Here is a 20789-nt window from a genome sequence, read left to right as displayed (position 1 = left end):
AAGGAGATAATTATTTATAAATATCACTCCGCTTACAATATTGACCAAAAGGTGTCGCTCTATTACTATTTCCGGTAGACAAGATAAGCATGACTGAAGCCATGCTAAATCTTGTTTGCACTCTACAGGGACATTTAGACCGCGCCTGGAACGTAGCATGGAACCCTACGGGTACCTTACTGGCATCATGTGGAGGTGATAAAGCAGTGCGCATATGGGGCAAGGAAGGTCCGTTAAAGTTCTGTGTTTAATTGAATTTTATTGTGTTCAAAATGACACATTTCCTATATAATCTAATGTTACAGTGTGTGTGTACATGTATTTCTGAGTACTACGAGTAGTGACATGTAACGTTAAATCTCATAGTCTATATTTGGATCGGTTTATACACGCCTTATATTTGTGTGTGATATTTTAATGTTCACTTATACTTTGCCTATCATTCTTATCTACGTTGACCAGTACATCAGTGAAAAAGCATCAATGTAAAATATGAAGTCCAGAGGAAAATTGTTAAAACTTTATTTCTTATTTCTTAACCTCCCAATGGCTTTTGTAATTAAGACACATTTCTTCTGTTTCCCATGAAAAATTGGTTACTTTCGTTCTGTAGGAGACAAATGGGTGTGTAAAACAGTACTTCAGGACGGTCACCAGCGAACGATACGGTCAGTTGCTTGGTCACCATGTGGTAACTTCCTGGCTTCTTGCAGCTTTGATGCCACAGTCTGTATATGGGACAAGCGACAGGGGGACTTTGAGTGTATGGCCACTTTGGAGGGACATGAGAATGAAGTGAAGCGAGTGGCATGGTCAGCCAGTGGTCACTTGATGGCCACATGTAGCCGAGACAAAAGTGTTTGGATATGGGAATGTAAGTTACTACTGGGTAGTATATATGGTACAGTAGCAAGTTGGTTCATGTAGAGAAATAACACAATAGAGAAATAAAAGCAACACAATCCATTCTTTTCTGATTTGAAATAATTTAAAACTTTGTGTTTGGTTTTCATATATAATTTCTTTCCTTCCAGTTGATGATGATGAAGAATTTGAGTGTGCAAGTGTCCTGAGTGCTCACTCCCAGGATGTGAAGTTTGTCACTTGGCATCCACACAAGGATATTTTAGCCTCTGCTAGTTATGATGATACCATTAAATTTTTCAAGGAAGAAGAGGATGACTGGACTTGCTTTGACACTTTAGGTATCCCCTGTCTCCTGGTACATGTACATTAAAACTGTTTATATGACATCGTATTATTTAATTCGTGATTTTATTGAATACAGGTAAAAAATTTTACACTTTCTTAAACGCTTAATAAGATTCATCAATTACATTTTTTATAGATAAGTAAATTGGTCAATGAATATAATCATATTGGAGATGTAGTAAAAATACATACAAAATTCATTCTTTTAATAGATTCCCATGATTCTACAGTTTGGAGCCTGAGCTTTGACAAAACAGGAGAGAGATTGGTGTCCTGTAGTGATGATAAAACAGTCAAGTTTTGGCAGGAATATTTGCCAGGCAACCCTCAAGGTTAATGTACATAAATTTTTAGTTTCTGTTTCCATGCCTATTTTTATTGAATCTATTTAAAGGGAATTTTAATCTGGGTTATAAAATTCTTTGTATATTTTGTATACTTTGCTTACATCTCTCATTTTAAGTTGACCAGAAATGTAGTAGAGTTAAAACTGTGGTTTGCTTTTTTAATTGCATCTCTTTATTCAGCTGGGAAACTGCTGAAATTGTGGGTCTTTGTTAACATCTCTATTTAGAAAATAAAGAAAAATGATGAATTTATGTTTAAAAAATTCAACTTTCATTCATCTATAAAATAACACTGTGAGTAATATATTTATATCAATATTTTTTTCATTTTTGAAAATATTATACTGTATTCCAGGTGTTGCTACATCTGGATCAGATCCCAAGTGGAAGTGTGTGTGCACATTGTCAGGATATCACAGCAGGACCATTTATGATGTCTGTTGGTAAGTTCAGAAGTTTCCTACTCAGATCAACAATTTTACAAAATTTATAGGTCTGAAAACTACCAGAATAATCCATTCTTGTGTTAATATTTACCTTCAATTTCTCTGGACATAAATATTTAAAACCTGTCAGAGACCAGAGAAATTAAGGGTTAAATGAACTCATAGGGTTGTTCACCTGGATAGATGAATGTATCGAAGTCTACACAAGTACTATGCATTGGAAGCAAAAAATTAATGAGACAAGGGAAGAATCTTCACTACGAGTTTTTCTTTATTTAAAAAATAAAAAAGATGCTATTCTTTTTTTTTCCCAGGTGCCATCAAACAGGTCTGGTAGCCACAGCATGTGGGGATGATGCAATACGGGTGTTTCAGGAGGAGCCAAATTCAGATAAACACCAGCCAAGTTTCAATTTAGCAGTGACAGTAAACAAAGCCCACAGTCAGGATGTGAATAGTATTTCATGGAATCCAAAAATTCCAGGACTTTTAGCATCTTGTAGTGATGATGGAGATGTTAAGATATGGCAATGGGAAGAAAAGTCCTGATGTGCTGAGGATTTTTTAAGTGCAGATAGTTTGGGCATGGGATATTAACTGCCTTAGATGATGCAGCTTAAAATTAAACCTGTGCCTATTGTAACCCTCTCATAATTATTTGTCTTTGTTATGTGGTTGTTACTTGACACAAATAAAAGAACCATTAAGTAAGTAACATTTAGTATTCCATGGTCTTAATGTGCACCGTGAACAAGGCTAAGCATTTTATTGCTTTAATCTTTATTATTGAAATTAACAAAGAATCAGAAATAAAATCTCATGGTTTGAAGAGTAGTTGAAGAATTGACTTGGAAAAATGCAAAAAAAAGTTTTCTATGGTATGGTTGGTTTTGTAAAGACTACAGGATTTTATTGCAGTGCTCAAATATTGTAAAAACTTAATTGAATATAAGTTAATTTTACTTTAAAATAATTGAAAAAAAAAAGTAATACAGAAAAATATCTGCACCACTACAATTAAGTACTCGCGTTACATCAGCTTTGTCCCACTTTTTTAGTTGAAAATGTTAAGATGGGCACTCTTTGTTAAGGTAACCTATCTTTGAAACTGTTTTGTATTGAATTTTTCAAAAATATCATAACTTCTAACTACTAAGCATTATACATAATTTGATGTAAAACAACATATGAGCTAAAATTGGACAAAACTCACAACTTAAGTTTTAATTTATCATACATGTATATACATCACTTCTGTCAAAATTAAAAAAATCGATTTTTTTTAAAGTGTGTGAAAAATTTCAGAAATTGATGTCTTAGTTTGCATGCCATAGTTACTTTCTTGTTGACAGAAGATGAATGACCCCAATCTCTGCTTTAGTGTTTGTCTCAACCGCGCGATGGCAGCACCTCATAGTGAAGTTAGAATTGTTCATAAAAAAAAAAAACACCTGATGCATTTCACTTGCTGAAGCATTGAAAACATTTCTAAGAACTAAATATTAAAATGGAGGGGGTGAATGGCTTTTTCAGAAGTGGTTCATAGCCTAAATGTTAATCAGTAATTTTTTCGTCGGCAGTTGTCTTGATACTTTTCTGCATTTGGAGATATGAATGTGCGAGGATACGATAAACAACATGGCTTCCAAATGGGTTGAAACTTTGAGGGAAGCAGAGAAAACGAGTATAATTCAAGACGGTATGCCTTAAAACCCATGTTTATTGAGTCTACATCATGATGATATCTTCATTTATCAGTGCATGTCAATGAATTTAGAATATTCAGTGTTGTTTGTATGCTTACTGTACATAATATTCGCACAAAGAACTGGAACAATTCTTTCATTGAAAATTGAAATTGTGATCTTTGAGTCAATTGTAGGTGGACAGAGTATTTGAGGGAAAACATGGTACCTCAGACGGGAACTACATAACTTTTTGTCGATATTTGTCCCACCCCAGCTGTTTTGTTTGGGCGTTGCAATCACAATGCCATATTTTTGTATATGTAAATGTTTGTGCTGTAGGGCTTTGTTTCATAAATAATCAGTTGCCCTTTAACAATTACTAAATAGCATGAAGATTTAAGTATTTTCACTCGAAAATAAATAATCAAGCATGTACAGAATAAGCAATATGAGTTTATATGCAGGATATTTAATCAGATTGCAGTGTGATACTGATGATATTTTCTTTTTTTCAAGGTCGAAGAAAAATTCACTTTACACTGAAAGATGGCACAGAGCTTGCAGAGGAATATGACACTAGGAACAATGAACTTGTTGGTAATCATTGTAGTGTTTTCCTTTTAATTACCATCTGAAACAGATTTTGACAATGAAATAGTTTATCAAAAATTATGTTAATATTAATACATAAATGTATGGACCCTCCAGCCCCAAGGTTCCAAAAACATAGATTGTGGTAGTGTGCAGCTGTGAGAATTTGGTTTAATAGTCATCTTAAAAATATTTTTTGAAAATAATTTCAGAAGAATTTTCACAGACTTTAAAATTATATTTTTAAGTCAGGAAATGGAGAAAGAAGTCCACATTAGGGAGTCAAGGAAAGTGGGACTTTGAAGTTGGGGAGCAGCTGGTACCTAGAAACCTTGATGCTGAAGGTCTTATGGAGAGCACAAGCAATGTAAGCCCCATTTCACATCACCTTTAACTTTATAGGGAGATATGATAGTATAAGATGGAAGAAATGTTTTCCCTTGTAAATGACAGTTTGCTGTATTTTCTGCACCATGCACGTTAAATATTAAATAACCTGGTTAACCTAATGATTTAATACTTGTGTAAGTATATGGATTTGCTCTTATCTAGGCTAAATGAAGTATGTTTTCCCTAATTCCTCGAATGTTTTAGTTGTATCACTTTTTTTGTGTAAGAACAGTGATAATTTTTGAGTATATTTTCTTAAGCTAGAGTAAATTGTTTTTACCATTTCGTAAAAATTTTATATGCTAGCTTTAGCCTTACCTATGATTATGACCATAAATGTTCAAAATTTTTCTTAGCCCATATTTGTGAGAACAGATACCAAAAAGGCATTTCAGTGGAGAATACGAAATCTCCCTTATCCCATAGAGACATATGATGTTAAAGTGGACGCTGAAAATAGATGTGTTATCATCAGGACTACAAATAAAAAGTAAGAATCTGGCAATAGTAATAATAATAATAATAATAATAAACATTGACCTTATTCTTTTCTATTTAATTGGCAGATACACACAAGTTATTAACTTTCAAAAACAAGTAAAAATGTAATCTTTAAATGGATTGAATATTACACAGTAAAGTTATGAAGGATTTTTGGAAATTGCAAGCACTGGTAAGACTTGGAAAGTGATTCAGTTACATTTGACTTCTTAAACAATCCCATTCAGAATATGTAATTTTAGAATGTACAGAATAAGCAGTATGATTTTATATGCAGGGATGAAAGTGCCACTTAGTGAAAAAGTTGGAAAATATAGCATGGGGTCCAGGGACAGCCTGGGTCATTGATATATTTGGCTCCCTAAAAGTCAGAAATCTGCCAATAGTTGGAAAAATCTCGTTTCTTTATCTGTCATTTATATAGATGATAAATTGTATGGAAACTTAATTTGTATATAATAATTGAGGCACATTATGATTTATTTTCAGATACTATAAAAAATTTACCATCCCAGATATGGACAGGGCAGCTCTTCCATTAAGCCAGAGCAGTCTAAGTGTGGCATATGCTAACAATACTCTAATACTTAATGTAAGTGAGCTTGTGTTGTATCAAATATATATTGACCTCTTATATTATTACCAGTTCGTGCTCCATTAAGGATACAATTGGAAAGTTACACAGACCATTTCCATTATGCAAAGTGCAGTTTTGTTCCACTTCTTTAATTTCATCTGTACATATATTACGTTTCAGTATGAAAAACCCAAAGAAATTCTTGCACAGGAAAAAATATTACAAGAAGAATTCAAAAAGATGAAAGCAGCAAAAGATGGGGATGTGGAATGCAACCCAAGTTGATGACAATTTCAAAGTTGTGATTTTTGATAAATTGAAATTCCACTTTGATTTCATTATACAGCATACGTGTAAAATGTATTTTCATAAAAAAGTCATTTGTTAGCATTTCATATGCCAGTTATATTGAATGACAATTTGCTAAGGATTATTTCCTTTTATGTGACCACTGCACTAAAATAGATTGGTTGGAGCAAGGCTTATTGAAGATTATCTACCATCATGCACTCTTTAGGTTTCATAAAGATAATTAAAGGGATAATAACTCTTCGTATGAGATCTATATTTCACAATAAAAACCTTGTGAATAACTCATAGAAATATAATTTATTCTGTTTTACCACAAAAACAGCAGTTATAGCTTTTATTCTGATATCTGAACTTGTCTTTAGACCACGTGACCTCCATTGATGGCTATACTCTGTTAAAATCTCTTAAGAGATTTTAACAAAAAACCAAACTTTTTAGAAAAAAACCAGGGACTAACTTTGAATGTAAAAATGGATTCATTAACCATTGGTAAGTATGGGAAAATTGTTGTTTACTCCAGGAAAATTCATTTTTTGGCCGAAACAAAGAGTTATTATTGCTTTAAACCAACTGTGAAGAGTAATGCCAATCAATCTTTTAGTCAAATCATTATTTTTGTGAGTAAACATACATTTCTTTATTTTTGGCTATGAGTCATTCCTTATGAGCAAAATAATTACTTATCTTTAAAATCTCATCTTTGTGTTACATCTTGGAATGAGAATGCAAGTAGTGCAACCACATTGCCTTGGGGTGGCACAGACAGAATTTAATAGTTTTTGAGGTGTGACAGGAAGAATGAGAACATTATTTCTCAGGGGTTACAGGTGGGGAAAATCAGTTACTCCTTAATAACAAAAGTTGACATCTGTTAAAAATCTACATTGTTAATAGTGAACCATAAACAAGCTTATAGAGAAAGTGCCTAGGTTCATAGTTTTTTTTTAATTTTGAAGTTGTGATTAAATAATTATTCAAGAATTTAAAATGTTAAATAATAATAAAAATAAGACCCAAAATAGAAAAAAAAATTGACGGGACTGTCCTGAACAACAGGAAAACATTCTTTCTGAGAAAGGTGATGAAGTTAGACCAAAGTAAAGTCTCCAAATCATGAAGGTGTTGTACAGGGCAATGCTTATCCCTATATCTGATCTTGTGTCGCAACTACAAATTTCTGATAAAATTTGAAATATACTTTTATTATACATTATTGATATTTTTTGTCAATATTTTAAGTGCTAAACATTTAGTTTTAAAATAGGTTTACATCATGCCTTATTAGTAAAAAAAATTAATAAAAAAACAGACCATTTTTCATGTTCTTAGTCTTAGAATGTTCACACTCTTACATTCACAATCACACAATGCATATCATATGCAACCATATTCTGTCAACATGCAAGTTCGTATCTCCTTAATTATTTGCTTAAGTCTGGTAATTTGATCAGTTACATGCTGCACTGTTTATTTAGGCTTGGTTTCTTGATCAGTTACATTCCGTATAAATACAGAATCTTCTGGAATATTTTCAATTTCATCCTGCTCATACATGTAAGAAGAGGCTATGGCTAACACTGTGCCATCGTGACTGAATGCCAGGGATGCTATGCTGCTTGGGTACCTGAAAAGTAATAACATACCTCAAATTTTAATCTCATTTATCCTACAAAACATTCCTGTGTTAATTTTCTGTCTAAGTTCAATTCTGTAACTTTTTCCAAAGATACCAAAATCTGGGTTAATGGTGGATTAAATTCATAACATCAGAATGAATCTGCTCATTTCAAACAAAAAGTTATTACCGGGGAAAAAAATTCAGGTATACCAAAATTTTGGCACCATATCCTTTACCTTACAAAACAGCTGTTGGAGCATTAAGAAGTATGAAAAAACAGAAATGCACATCAAATCACCTGTGGAACTGACATAATCTCTTCTTATTGAACCCATCCCAGATGTTGACAAAGCCATCAGAGCCACCAGTGGCAAATGTATTGTAAGCATTGTGAAAGGCTACAGCATTGACAGGGTAGATCTTCTCAATACCATCCTCCTTGATACGATGACATTTAAATGCATATTTCTTTTTCTGGACTTCAGGGCTGGGATCAAGGTATTCCACAGCAACTCTGCCTGTAAGTCAAATGTAACAAATTTGAAATGTATTTTGATGGAAGAAACTTAAAAAAGTAAATTAAAAGAAACTTAAAAAAGAAAATTAAAATGGAATTAAACTACCATACTAAGAACTGTTAAAATTTGTAAACATGAATTTAAATGTGGACTGCCGCACACAGTTTCCCTGTTTTACTATCTCAATTTACCTTCAATAGAGCTCAGCACATAGCCCTGTTTGTTAGGGAAAGCTCTAATGCATCTGGTTTGATATTTGAGACTGGACTCTCGCCTCTGTTGGACATAACCCATGTTCCTCAGGTCCCATACCAACACCCTTCTGCCTGCTGTACCCACCAGCAGTCTGTCCCCAGACACACTCATTGTATACACCTATATCAAAATTAACCCAATAGAGAAATTACATCAGGGTTTTAGAATTTAATTTAAAAATAGCTTAAATCAAACATAAAAAAGAACAGAGTGGACTTTTACAGCTATAACAGTGATTTCGTAAAAAAAAAAAACAACAATCCTGTGATTTTATGTAAGTTTCAAGAAGAACACACTCTCATAACCTGAAGACAAAACTTAATTTAAAAATTTTAATTTATATATTTATACATAAATAAATAAATAATAAATAGACAATTGCTATCCATACTTTATCTGGCTGGGAGAATGATCCAGCACTGCAGGGAGTTCTTGGGTCCCACAGTTTGACAGTGGAGTCCCAGCTTCCAGTGATGACTACATTGACCTCAGGACAAAACTCCACACTTCTGATAGGAGCATCATGGGTACCAACATGGGTTTCTAAAATGTATGAATATAATTGCTTGAATACATGTCTTTCTCCAATGCCAGTGAAAATACTTGGGTTTTATTAGATTCTTTTATTTGTAATATTAGGATTGGTTCTGTGAGATAACTCATTATTTTTGCAGCTACTTATTTCAGATAGCTTAGTATCAGAGGAATAATTTCATTACCTGCTCCCATATTAAAATCAAACATCTTCAGTGTATTGTCCAATCCACCACTATAAGAGTGAACTGCATCCTATAAAAATAGAATTCAAAATCAGAAATAAATGTGATGATCAACTTTTAAACTGTCATACCATAATTCTCAAGAGATCAACATAGATTTCTTTCAGATTTACATACTGTACTAATAATTCCTGTTTCAAACCAAGTTAAACACTAGTTATACTCACAACAAATATCCATGCAGCAACACACAAAAGAAAAGAACTCACCTGAAAACAACAGTCCAAAACTGGTGACGAATGAAAGAATTTCATTCTTAAGTTGTTGGCAATGACATCATATAATCTCACACCACAGTCCCAGGAAGACACAAGGAGAAACTGGGAACTGTTAGGAGCAAACTTCACAGCAGAAATCCCATCTGTGGGCTGATTGTTCAGCTTAAACTCATTTGGTGTTTCTCCAGCCATCATTTTCTGCACCGAGACTGAAAGGTTATTATAATCAGATTTTTTTTTTACTCGATATGTAAAGTCTACGTAAATGATTAACTAAAATTCAGTGATATAACATCTATAAGGAAAAACTCAAATGTCAGTTAAAACTCATCCTTGAAAATCACCTAATATAATTATAAGACCGCATTTATCTTTCACCTTATATCCATCTAATGAAGATGATCAATAACATGCAGGATTTGAGCTTTAATTATTTTCACATATAAGTTGACACTTTATTTCTATATTGTATGCCACCAGAATAAATGAGAGCAGTTGCATAAGTTAAGAAGCGTTACTGGAGTCAGTGCAACGCTGCCAGTGACAGTACAGCCACTGAGCCAATACTGCTACTACCAGATTCAGACTGCCAGTGATTCAAATGAAAATGCTACGAAGTAGTACGTGCTTGGCCAAATGAGCCTCTTTACGGTCACTCTAAATGCTCTTTAAGCGTTTTCCAACATAGTAAATAAATCATAATCTGAATTTTTATCACTCTGAATACGAATTTCTCACCTGGACTTTTAAAATGTCGTTGTATTTCAGTTCAGTTTTTGTTTGTAGTATTCCAAAACGAACTTGCCGGCTGATCACCGGAAGTCTCGCGCAAACGGTACTGCAGCTTCTAATCTTCATATTGAATATAAGTTCATATAAATATTGAAAAAGCGAAAAAATAACCTTAACTTGGATGATAATAGGTCAAGTTGGATAGTCTGATTTTTTTCACACAAGTACCTGTAAACTGAATAAAATAGGTCAAGGCCAAGCAGGGTATTTACAGTGTATTTTATCGGAATTTGCTTTGCTTGCATTTCAGTTTCTCTTCAAATACTTCAAGATTTAAGATAAAGTAAGCGAGGAACAAAATGGGCTCTAATATCATAGGACTCCCACCGCATCATTTTGTGCATATTATTGACTTCGTAAGTTGCCAAAGCATTGATAACGTGTTATTAGATTTTAAGTGAGAAATTAAGTGACATCTACTAGTACAGTACATGAGTGGATTATTTCGGTTAAGGCGAGAGAATGTAGTGCTTTTACTTAGGATTTGATTTCAACATGTCTTCTTCTTGTTGATATCCAGAAGCTAAAAAATAACTAAATTTTGAAAAACGTTAAAAATCTAAAACTTGTTATTTATTTTATGTTTGGGTTTGTGTGTGGGTGGGTGGGGGGTGGGGGTGGGGTTCAAACTGCATAGTCAGTTACTAGTGCCTGTATATCTTAACCATTGAATAAAATAAATTATTTACTGAGTCTGTATTTTCAGAATACTAATGTGACGAAACTTGAGGTGGGTCCTAACACTGTTGTGTTACAGTCCAATGAAAAATTACAAGCCGGTCCACTTCCCTGCATTGTTGTACCACCAGCACATTATTGCATTATTAAGGATCCAATGAGGTAAATATGCATTGTGCATATATATATATATATATATATATATATATATATATATATATATGAATGTGTTATATGTATCTTGCCAAAATATGTATGTTGCCAAAATAGGTACGTCAGAGGTAAAAACTACTGAAAGTTGTCTGTATTGGCAACTTACTGGTACACAGTTTGGAAAGGCACATAACAAGGTAACACAGCACTACAGCTGTTGTGAAGTTGACTACTTGTGTCACAATAAGTTGCAAGAGTAGTTGCAAGAAGACCATGTTCTGGCATATCAAAGATATTTTGCTACCTCTTTTCAGTAATACTGTTGGTATTTTACTTTTTTTTTGTCTGAAGTACATACGAAGGAAATTTATTATCTAAAAATACCAGGACATGTGACAGCCATATTAACTTATTAAAAAAAGATTTACTTTCAGATTTAATACAATTGTAATGCTTTCACTTTAGTATCAAGAATCAGTCTTGTAAATGTTGTAAATGAAATATGCTTATATTTTCTTTCAGCAATTATGTCCATGGAAAAAAGTGTGAATTGAGACTGGGATACTTTGAAGTCAGGTTTCATGGCGTAAGTATTATTTCTTCAATGCTAATTGGTATCCTGGAAAAAAATGTTATTATTGCATTTTATGATCTTGGTCATCTTTTTCATTATGCTGTCTTTTTAAAGGAAAACTATGACTTAAATTGTGATTTTTTTCTATGGTCTTCAACTATATCAAATTTCTAGAGACAAAATTGTCCCCAACACTAACAATTTCCAGCCTTTTCATGTTGTCTGTATATTTCAGGAGCCATTTCCACTTTATCCTGGTGAAGTTCTTCAGGGGGCACGTAGTTTTGGCACTTCAGCCTCGGATACCAGTTATTCTCAAGCCATAAAACCCCTCCCAGTGGTAAAAGCAAACCATGCAATAAGACTCAAAGCTTTACAGGACTTTGATGATGGAGGTGTAGAGAGGAAAGCCGGAGATATGTGGCAACTTGAAGGTCCTCTCACATATAAACCAACCCCAAATGCTGTAAGTATTACTCTGTTAAAGGTTATGGGTTGTATAGAGATGCAAGTTCATACGTACACTTTTGTGTTTGGTTATTGTGCTGTAAAATCAACACCAATTTTTTCATAAGAATTCTAATCTTATATGCATGTTTTTAGGATATAGTTGGAATAATCAAACCCCTTGTAATCGGCCACAACCAAGCATTATTGTTAAGAGCCCAGCAGGGCTTCACAGACAAGGATGGAATGTAAGTTGGCAAGGATATGATACGTTTCAGTTCTGCTTTTAATCAAGGTTGCTATCATGTTATTATCAGAATGCTAGTACATGATCAAGATAACATTTGTTATCTAAATATTTAACAATTGTAACCACAGTATCAGTTACATTGATGAAATTGGTGGTATTTCTGTGATTATCTGGGTGATCTTATTTTACCATATATTTCAGATATTTTTGCTGTGTGTTGATTCTGTGATAGGCCAGTTTGGTTTCAAAATCATTCACATTTGTTATTTTGCAGAGAACATGTTACAGGAGAAGAATGGTTGGTTAGAAGACCAGGGGCATATTTGCCAGATGTGTATGCAGAGGTCAGTATATGTATATATGTTTACTTGAAATTGACATTTGTTGAAAAAAGCATGTAAGATGTATAGGGAAAGGTCACTATATTGACCTTGGATTATATTCAACAAAACTAAGCATGCATCTTTTTTTACCTGCTGAAGAGACTGGAACCTGGAACAATGATTTTGATATTATGTTTAGAAAATTTTTTTGTTGAATATATCTCTTGTAATTTATTTTTATTGAATTAACATATTTTAAGTCAACTCAAGGTATTAGGGCCACATGCTTTACAATAACTTCATTTTTCTGTTTTACTTTTCTGTTGCTGTTACATTCCTGTGGTATTTTTTTCCAGGATGTGGAACTGAGGAATGCTATTGTTCTCACGGAGAATGTGGCTTTGCATCTGCAGGCAGATCAAACCTTAGTTGACTCCATTGGAACAAAAAGGTAAAGATTATTAATAATATTACTCAATACTGCACATGAATACTTTATGAGAGTGCTGGTACATAATAGAAAGCCAAGCAAAGCCTACTGGTATACATGTACTACAGTCCAACAAATTTGGTTCTGCAGTTACAGTGTTTTTGTTGAATTATAAGATTTAAATTACAATGTGTATTATCATACCTTGTCTTCACTTTCAAATGTATTTTAGCAGACATCTAGTGTCTTCCATTGTTTTCTACCTTCTCGAAAGACATACTGACATAAAGATGTGCATTTTGTTTCAATATTGATACTTTTGTTTCAAGAAATATCATTATCTTTGTATAATACTTTACTCCCAGGGATCCATAATCATTAGAATCATGATGTTTTTCTAATCTCTTTTATTACAGACTTGCTGGTGAAGAATGGCTTATAACACTCAAAGACACAGAATCCTATATACAAGATGTGGGAGTGGTGCGTATTGATTTAGAATTTTTATATTATGATAAAATAAATTGCCACAAAGAGATCGTAGAAAGTGTATAAAAATACATTTTATTATTTTATAGAATATTATTATATACATGTATAATATAATTTCCATGCTCATTTCTTTTTACTTCCTATTTCACAATATATGATATTTCATCCATATCTTAAAGGTATAAAAAGGGATGTGTGAGTCTGTTGGGATTATATAATTCTTATTGCATGACTCAAATTGCAGACTGTGAAAGCATCCATCAGCAAAACAGTGGTGTCCAGAGGTCAGTATTGTGTAGTGTTGGATCCCCAGAATAAACATGGCAGAAATCAGATGGGCAAGAGGGAGCTTAGGAAGGGAGTGTGCTCATTTTTTCTGAAGCCAGGTATGTTCAAATGGTGACCTGGGCATAATTTAATCAATGAATATAATAATTAAGGGCAAGAGACAATGTAGGAAGAGTGGTTATCTCTCTAGGCTTCCACATGTGGTGCAGTTGCAGTGTCATAATATTATAATAAGTTAAGTATCGTGATATTAAAATGGAATTTCAGCTGCGGCTATAAAATGATTAATCTCTCATCACAAACTTTTAACAGATTATTGTAACACTGACATATTATCACAACATTTGATTTTGGATGTTATGTGTTACATTAGTACACTGAAAGTAAGAAAAAGTAGAATTTAAATTTGAGTCATATTCATCTTAAAGTCAGATAACTAACATTGTGTATTTCAGGAGAAAGGTTGGAGGATGGAGTCATCAAACAGTCGTACATCATGGGAGAGGATGAGTCTCTTGTTCTCAAGGCACTTGATAAATTTGAGGATACTATGGCAGAAAGTTAGTGTCATTGGTTATTCAGATGAGTTTTTATGAATGAAAGCAGAAATAAATACACTTCAAAAGCATATTTGTCCATATATGGAATACATAAATGTATTGTAAAAATTATTTAGGTGATTGTTATCTAGTTTCAAAAAAAAAATACTTGCCACATGTTTAATGTTTTAATATTCTTGTTATTTTTATTTATTTATTTATTTATTTATTTATTTATTTATTTATTTATTTATTTATTTAAGCTTGTGCTTTAATTTCAAATATGCATGTTACATGTTTAATGTTTTGACATTCTTGTTTTCATTTATTTATTTATTTATTTATTTATTTATTTATTGCTTTTACAATCAAGGCATTTAAAATTGAATTTTATATTAGTAAATGGTGAAGAAAAAGCTTGGCTGAAGGTCAATCATGAAACAACTTGCACATAGTATATCAAATCTATGTAATTGGTTTTTGTTTTTTTTCTTAGCCAAAGTAAAACGTAAACCTGGTGACCGCTGGATGATCAATGGTCCCATGGAATACATCCCTCCCATTGATGTGGAAGTTATGGACAGAAGGTACTGTATCTGAATGTAAAGAAAATTTAAACTTTACTTTTGTTGTTTCTTGAAACTGGCTCTGTATTTTAAATGAATTTAAAATATAATTTTGTTAAGAAGACCAAATTAAGTTGTTGGTGCATATTCAAAAGTGGAATATACATTTAAAATGCAGTAATAAAATAAATGTTGCACCAAAGAACTTAATAAAAAATCACATTTTTGTAGGAAAGCCATACCACTGAACAAGAATGAAGGTGTATATGTAAGAAATGAGGAAACTGGAGAGGTTGAGTATATACTTATTACAGTTTAACATTTTTATGGTTGCTGAAATTTGTTTTTAGGAAAAGGCTTAATTTTTTGGGATCCTTAAAAGTAAATTATGAATTCAGTAAGCAGCAATACTGTTTACTAATTCAAGTTAATTAAATATTAGTATTTCTTTAACCTATATTTGAAAATTTGAAAAAAAGGGAAATCTCAGACATATATTGATTACAAAAATGCCAGCTTTATGCAAGATCTGCTTCAAGAAATGTTTTATCTTTGGTTAACCTTTTCAGGTACGCTCTGTGATGGGACCATGTGCCTACATGTTAAAAGCATATGAAGTGTTGTGGAACAAGGAGTTGACAGATTCTGTTGAGTTACTGCTAAAGTGAGTGTCCTCAATTCTGAAAAAAAAAATCTACAATGAGTAAATGCAGTCTCTTCTTGGTGTTTCAAACGTTTTTATACATTTTCAGGGCCTTCACACATTGTCTCTCCTGGTTCTTAGAACAAGCAAAATGCACATCTGTGAAGTTAAGTTTAAATTAGCATGGGTGAAGTAAACATATTCATAAAAATATATATTGTTGTTCATGCATTTTCAGACATGGAGGTGGTTATGGAAAGGAAGATATCAGGAAAATTGCATACTTTGAACAGTCCATTGACCCAAGCATGTTAAAGGTTCTCTCTCTTTCTCTCTCTCTCTCTCTCTCTCTCTCTCTCTCTCACATGCACACACACACAAAGGTTCCATTTTCAAAATTGGTCTTATAATATCTTGCGATATTAATATTTTTGTGTATTTTTAGGGTCGTGACAAGACGAGAGTGGTTACTTACAGATGCCCTGGCAATACAGCAGTGCAGGTCAGTTTGGAATGTTTTGGATGTATGTAAAAAATATTGCCTTTACAGTGAAAAACCTTAACTGCAACAAAGTGCTGATAATATATTTAATTAGGTGCTGTATATCTGATTTTATTCTTAACCTGGAAATTTGAGGAGCCAGCTTCTTATACACAGTGTATCTTGGATCTCTAAATGAAGCACTCTTTCATTTCATTATCTCTTTTCTCTTCTATTAGATCTATAATTACAAGAAGAAGACTGCTCGTGTTATTTTTGGTCCTGATCTGGTTGTCCTGGGACCTCATGAAAATTTTAATGTTTTAAGTCTGAGCGGTAAGTCAAGCATTGTATTTAAGCATGGATATACTGTAAATGCATGTAAATGTGTTATTAATAGTTACTGTCTAATTTAATTAAAATAACATTTGACAGTCCGCCAGTCAGACCTAAAAGTACATTTTACAAGAAAATTGTCTGTGCTGTAAATAGTTCTTATGTTGTCTATTATTCAGCTGCATTATGTATTAATGTTAGTAAGAAATGCATTTCAGCTGGTAAACCTAAGAAACCACATGCACTGCAATCTCTCTGTCTGATGCTGGGACCAGATTTCATAACAGATATTCTAGAGGTTTGTAAAATCCTTAAAAGATACAATCTCAGTACATTTGATGTTGGCTTTAACATGTTCTTTTGTCTAATCAATCATTGCAGTTTAGTGATCATCGAATTGATCATGTCATACCATTAAACATCTTATAATATTATTCCATGCTCTAATAATTTTATAGTTTCCTAGAATGATTGCCAAGTTAAATATCATCTCTTTCCTCTTTAGGTGGAGACGTCTGACCATGCACGTCTGTCTGTGAAGATTGCCTTCAATAACTATTTTCAGGTATGGACATCAATTCAATTACTGCGACAGTTGAGTTTCTTATTTTGAATCAAAATTACATAGATTTTATGATGAAATACAAAATTTGAGGAGGTAGTATTTCTGAAGCATTCACATGGTTTTTGTTGTTGAGTTTTTATCCTTGAATTAAAAATTATGAAGGATTTAAGGTTGCAACTGTGATTATCAGTATGACATTAACATACCAGTATGGAACTTTCTTTGCATTTTGTTAGGTTGAAAGGGGAAATCCCAAGTCGGAGGCCTCCATATTTAATGTGCCTGATTTTATAGGATATGCATGCAGTCAGATTGGTGAGATGAAAATTGTGACTAATAAATCTATAAATACCGATTATATGAAATGTAAAAGTTATATAATAGAAGTCTGTATATTAGTCAGAGGCAAGGTAATGGGTAATTCAAATGTAGAGATATAAAGAATTGAACCATTTTTTTCTACCAATATCAGTGAAATTGATTTAGATATTTAATCTCTAAGATGTTTTTTAAAATGCCTTTCACTTATTTATAGGAAGCAGAATTAGAGCTCAGGTTGCTCAGATCCCATTTGATCAATTTCATCGCCATTCGGCCCAAATAATTAAAACTGCAGTTTTTGGTTACAACAAAGAAGGAAATGTTAATGAAGTGCTGGTATTTCCATCTAACAGCATGGTTAGTACTTGAAAATATTATCAAAATTTATGGATAAATACATAACATTTTCTTTCTTCCGGTTTTGATGGTAATGTGAAAATGGTTTTTAAAAATTGTTTATGCCAGTACATTTAACTAAATAAAAATATTTTGCATATACCAGTACCAATCACAAAACTGCACAAAAGACAGAATACAAATCAAGAGGTGCTATTATTAATTGAAAATTTATTAAATAGATATGAAATAATAAAAAAAGAAGAAAAAAATTAGAAAATCTGTGACTTTTTTGTTTTCAGGTGGTGACCAATGTGGACATACAGAGCATTGAGCCTGTGGACGTGAAGATGAAAGACAGTCTCAGTAAATCAGTGCAGATGGCTATTGAAATTGCCACAAAGTAAGTTATCGTGTTATAGTGTATTTACAGCTATGAATAATCAAATTTTAGAAGGAATTTAAACAAGTGGTGATATTTTTCAATAAGAAACAAGATAGATGAGTTGTTTTTTTGTAACATAATGCAATGAAAAAATTGTCATCTCTATGTAAAAAATTCAATGGTGATAGTTGCTATTACCTTGTCAGAAATAGATATTGAAGTCCATGTCATATTGTGGCTTTACTATTTCCAAGGTCCATTGAGAGGTCAGCAGCTCATGAAGCCATGAGATCAGAGCAGATAGCAAAGGGGCAATTGGAACGGCAAAAACTCCAAACTGAAAGAGAGGCAGAGATCGAAAGAGCAAAGTTGTATGAACTACGCAACATAGCAGCTGCTGTTGAGTCCACAGGACAAGCTAAGGCAGAGGCCCAGGCTCAGGCGGAGAAGACATTGATTGAAGCCCAGAGTGAAATAGAAGGTACACAGCAAATGATATATAATGACAACTATTATACTAATATTAGCACTTCACTTTCATATTTGAATTTTTTTCATATTTTCAGGTATTATTTTCCCTTAATTGTGTTTGGTTTAAAAAAACAACAGATGGAGTATTTTGAGATTAATACTGAATGCAACCCTTGGTTAAAAAAGTTTTTAAAGGATTTCATGTCACACCAGATAAGATTAATTTCTTCTTCAGTGAACAAAACCTTTAAAACTTTAAAAATTGGCTATTAGAAATTTAATGTCTTAACTGGTTAGATATTACCACTGCTGGTACTTGGTAAAGTTCAGTCAGAAGATTTTTATTTGTTTGGTTTTACTGCAATTGATATGCCTTTCAGTTGCACAGTTAAAGGCCTTAGCTGAGCAGATAGAACACAATGCTCAGCTGCACACACAGGGTATTCTACGCTCGTCTGAACTCTCTTTCCAAAAAAGCCAGAATGAGCTGGAGACTTCAAAAGCACGGGAGTTGACAAATGTTGAAGTGAGTGGGCGTAGATATTAAAAAACCATAACAGTTACTTGACATCTTATAGATATTGAAGTGAACTGTGAAGCTTGAACTCAGTAAATTTGATTTTAATTTACAGAACTTTGATACATTGCAATTTTGAAAATAACTGAAGAAGCGGGTATACAGCTTTTGTATCTTGTTATCACAGAAGCCAGTTTGATTATTGTTTAAACATTTCTAGTAAAGTTCAGGAAACTGTTGTACACCCTTTGTAATAAGGATGCCTGTTAATGGGTATTTTTACATCATCTCCAGATCTCCAAGTTTTCCAGCATTGTTTCAACATTAGGAGCAGATACCTTGGCAGCCATTGCAAACTCGGGACCAGAAACACAGGTAAGAAGGTCCATAACCAGCAAACATGTAACTTGTCATATAATATGTTTTTGATGTACAGTACATTTAAATACCCTCTGTTGTTTAAATGATTTCACTCTCAATGTATTCTTTTTGTTTGAAAAAATATTTAAAACACTTTAAACATTTTATAGTACCACAAACATCATCTGAAGTCATTTTCTTTCTGTAATACCCACCATTTGATTTACTAGGCCAAATTGCTGCAGGGCCTGGGGTTGGAAAGCGTTCTTATCACAGATGGCAACAGCCCCATTAATCTCTTCAACACAGCAGAAGGTCTCATTGGAGCCACAAAAGGATAGACACTGATACCCACATTACTTAGTTTATTTGTGCGACATTCCCTGTGGTAGTACCCCAGTCTAGCCATTTGGATTCTGGTTATAGAACACATTCTGGTTATAGAACATCTTCACTCTCTTTTTTGAGCTGTGTTTTAAAATTCTGAGCCAGACTTCTAACAACTTAGACTGCATTCAGGACAGAGGATTAATTTAACTGATAAAAAACCTATTCAGAACAGATGATCCTCAGATCTACCGATCCGCTAACCACATATGGTGGATCCTACATGAAAGCAAGAGCACTTAATCCACGATGGTCTCACTGCCTCCACATGCACCATTAAACGGATTAAATTCTTGGCTCTGAGGTTTAATTACTAAGCCCCTGCAGGGCTGGTGCATGTGGTAGGCAGGGAGACCATTAGGTGATGAACTGCAGTGCTTTCAAGTGGGGTTGGCCATATTTGATCTGCAGACCAGTTAGTCCACAGATCATCTGTTCTGAATGTGCCCTTTAATGCTGGGTACTCTCCACTTCTTATTTAGCTGTTACAAAACTGGATGAAAACCCCTGGTAGAGTGGAGTTGCTTGGATGTGTGTGTTATAATACTCAAGAAGGCCAATCTGGAAGGATTCTTGTATTTCTGTGAATTAATACCTGTGATAATTGTGTCCATTAATTGGCATATGCAATATATACTTTTCAGATGAAGCCAAATTCTGAAGAATGTCAGAGTAAAGGTTTGACAAACCTCTGGAATAGGATATGTCATTGTAGGTGAAATTGGTCAAACCATTTGTAACTTGTTTGTAGCTTTGTGAACTTGGCCTTTTATTTTTGAAGACTTTACACAACCTAAAATTAAACCATGCATTTGAAATGGTTTCAGTTTTTTGTGATATTAGTGCACTAAAGTACTTTTTTCTGAATTCACCTTTCCTCTTTTAAATCTTTTGTTTCTACACAAATCATGAAATAAATATCCATTACTTTAGATAAATTTTGAAGTTACTGTAGATCTGTTTGTTTTGCAACGAATATAAATACAACATAAGCATAGACAAG

At 33.2% G+C, this 20789-nt stretch overlaps 4 protein-coding genes across 5 annotated transcripts; 3 read left to right on the top strand and 1 right to left on the bottom strand.

The window, feature by feature from the left end:
- Nucleotides 1–59: 59 nt before the first annotated feature.
- LOC106164425 (putative cytosolic iron-sulfur protein assembly protein CIAO1 homolog) lies at nt 60–2839 on the top strand. Its single transcript, XM_013542321.2, has 6 exons — nt 60–228; nt 614–874; nt 1035–1205; nt 1425–1544; nt 1915–2002; nt 2320–2839. The coding sequence occupies exons 1-6, from the start codon at nt 90–92 to the stop codon at nt 2552–2554; spliced, it is 1014 nt and encodes a 337-aa protein (XP_013397775.2). The 5' UTR covers nt 60–89; the 3' UTR covers nt 2555–2839.
- A 665-nt stretch (nt 2840–3504) lies between these two features.
- Nucleotides 3505–6283, top strand: LOC106164435 (protein DPCD). The gene is made up of 6 exons (XM_013542332.3): nt 3505–3704; nt 4210–4290; nt 4533–4651; nt 5031–5164; nt 5665–5767; nt 5933–6283. The coding sequence occupies exons 1-6, from the start codon at nt 3620–3622 to the stop codon at nt 6035–6037; spliced, it is 627 nt and encodes a 208-aa protein (XP_013397786.2). The 5' UTR covers nt 3505–3619; the 3' UTR covers nt 6038–6283.
- Nucleotides 6284–7245: 962 nt separating this feature from the next.
- On the bottom strand, nt 7246–10349 carry LOC106164445 (mitotic checkpoint protein BUB3). The gene is made up of 7 exons (XM_013542355.2): nt 10191–10349; nt 9444–9661; nt 9175–9244; nt 8847–8998; nt 8392–8575; nt 7981–8200; nt 7246–7688 (listed from the first exon to the last, which is right to left on the bottom strand). The coding sequence occupies exons 2-7, from the start codon at nt 9645–9647 to the stop codon at nt 7532–7534; spliced, it is 987 nt and encodes a 328-aa protein (XP_013397809.1). The 5' UTR covers nt 9648–9661; nt 10191–10349; the 3' UTR covers nt 7246–7531.
- A 61-nt stretch (nt 10350–10410) lies between these two features.
- LOC106164443 (major vault protein alpha) lies at nt 10411–20724 on the top strand. Of its 2 annotated transcripts, none has more exons than XM_013542351.3 (25): nt 10411–10600; nt 10951–11084; nt 11598–11661; nt 11885–12115; nt 12253–12344; nt 12621–12690; nt 13026–13120; nt 13516–13582; nt 13836–13977; nt 14335–14439; nt 14915–15005; nt 15216–15276; nt 15554–15648; nt 15866–15944; nt 16073–16129; nt 16348–16444; nt 16663–16742; nt 16950–17009; nt 17246–17324; nt 17545–17687; nt 17969–18069; nt 18306–18532; nt 18903–19048; nt 19334–19414; nt 19630–20724. In XM_013542351.3, the coding sequence occupies exons 1-25, from the start codon at nt 10544–10546 to the stop codon at nt 19738–19740; spliced, it is 2565 nt and encodes an 854-aa protein (XP_013397805.2). In that variant the 5' UTR covers nt 10411–10543; the 3' UTR covers nt 19741–20724. The 2 variants fall into 2 exon arrangements, with proteins under 2 accessions (XP_013397805.2, XP_086856037.1); XM_086999911.1 differs by having other exon boundaries at nt 10423–10600; nt 11002–11084.
- The last annotated feature ends 65 nt before the right edge of the window (nt 20725–20789 follow it).

Source organism: Lingula anatina, chromosome 1 (assembly GCF_051362555.1).
Source record: "Lingula anatina isolate TDL-2025a chromosome 1, LinAna3.0, whole genome shotgun sequence".
In the NCBI taxonomy this organism is placed as follows: domain Eukaryota; kingdom Metazoa; phylum Brachiopoda; class Lingulata; order Lingulida; family Lingulidae; genus Lingula; species Lingula anatina.
Note: the sequence above shows the minus strand (reverse complement) of the source record. Positions and strands in the feature narration are given on the sequence as shown.

What these genes read in the sequence shown, in the direction of transcription:
- LOC106164425 (XM_013542321.2), top strand. Translation starts at nt 90, where the DNA reads ATGACTGAAGCCATGCTAAATCTTGTTTGCACTCTACAGGGACATTTA. An exon ending in TTTGCCAGGCAACCCTCAAG is followed by an intron (nt 1,545 to 1,914) that starts GTTAATGTACAT and finishes ACTGTATTCCAG; the next exon opens with GTGTTGCTACATCTGGATCA. An exon ending in ACCATTTATGATGTCTGTTG is followed by an intron (nt 2,003 to 2,319) that starts GTAAGTTCAGAA and finishes TTTTTTTCCCAG; the next exon opens with GTGCCATCAAACAGGTCTGG.
- LOC106164435 (XM_013542332.3), top strand. Translation starts at nt 3,620, where the DNA reads ATGTGCGAGGATACGATAAACAACATGGCTTCCAAATGGGTTGAAACT. An exon ending in AACGAGTATAATTCAAGACG is followed by an intron (nt 3,705 to 4,209) that starts GTATGCCTTAAA and finishes CTTTTTTTCAAG; the next exon opens with GTCGAAGAAAAATTCACTTT. An exon ending in ATCAGGACTACAAATAAAAA is followed by an intron (nt 5,165 to 5,664) that starts GTAAGAATCTGG and finishes ATTTATTTTCAG; the next exon opens with ATACTATAAAAAATTTACCA.
- LOC106164445 (XM_013542355.2), bottom strand. Translation starts at nt 9,647, where the DNA reads ATGATGGCTGGAGAAACACCAAATGAGTTTAAGCTGAACAATCAGCCC. An exon ending in CATTCTCCCAGCCAGATAAA is followed by an intron (nt 8,576 to 8,846) that starts GTATGGATAGCA and finishes ATTTTGATATAG; the next exon opens with GTGTATACAATGAGTGTGTC. An exon ending in AGATTATGTCAGTTCCACAG is followed by an intron (nt 7,689 to 7,980) that starts GTGATTTGATGT and finishes ATTACTTTTCAG; the next exon opens with GTACCCAAGCAGCATAGCAT.
- LOC106164443 (XM_013542351.3), top strand. Translation starts at nt 10,544, where the DNA reads ATGGGCTCTAATATCATAGGACTCCCACCGCATCATTTTGTGCATATT. An exon ending in TTGAAGTCAGGTTTCATGGC is followed by an intron (nt 11,662 to 11,884) that starts GTAAGTATTATT and finishes TGTATATTTCAG; the next exon opens with GAGCCATTTCCACTTTATCC. An exon ending in AGCCCAGAGTGAAATAGAAG is followed by an intron (nt 18,533 to 18,902) that starts GTACACAGCAAA and finishes TATGCCTTTCAG; the next exon opens with TTGCACAGTTAAAGGCCTTA.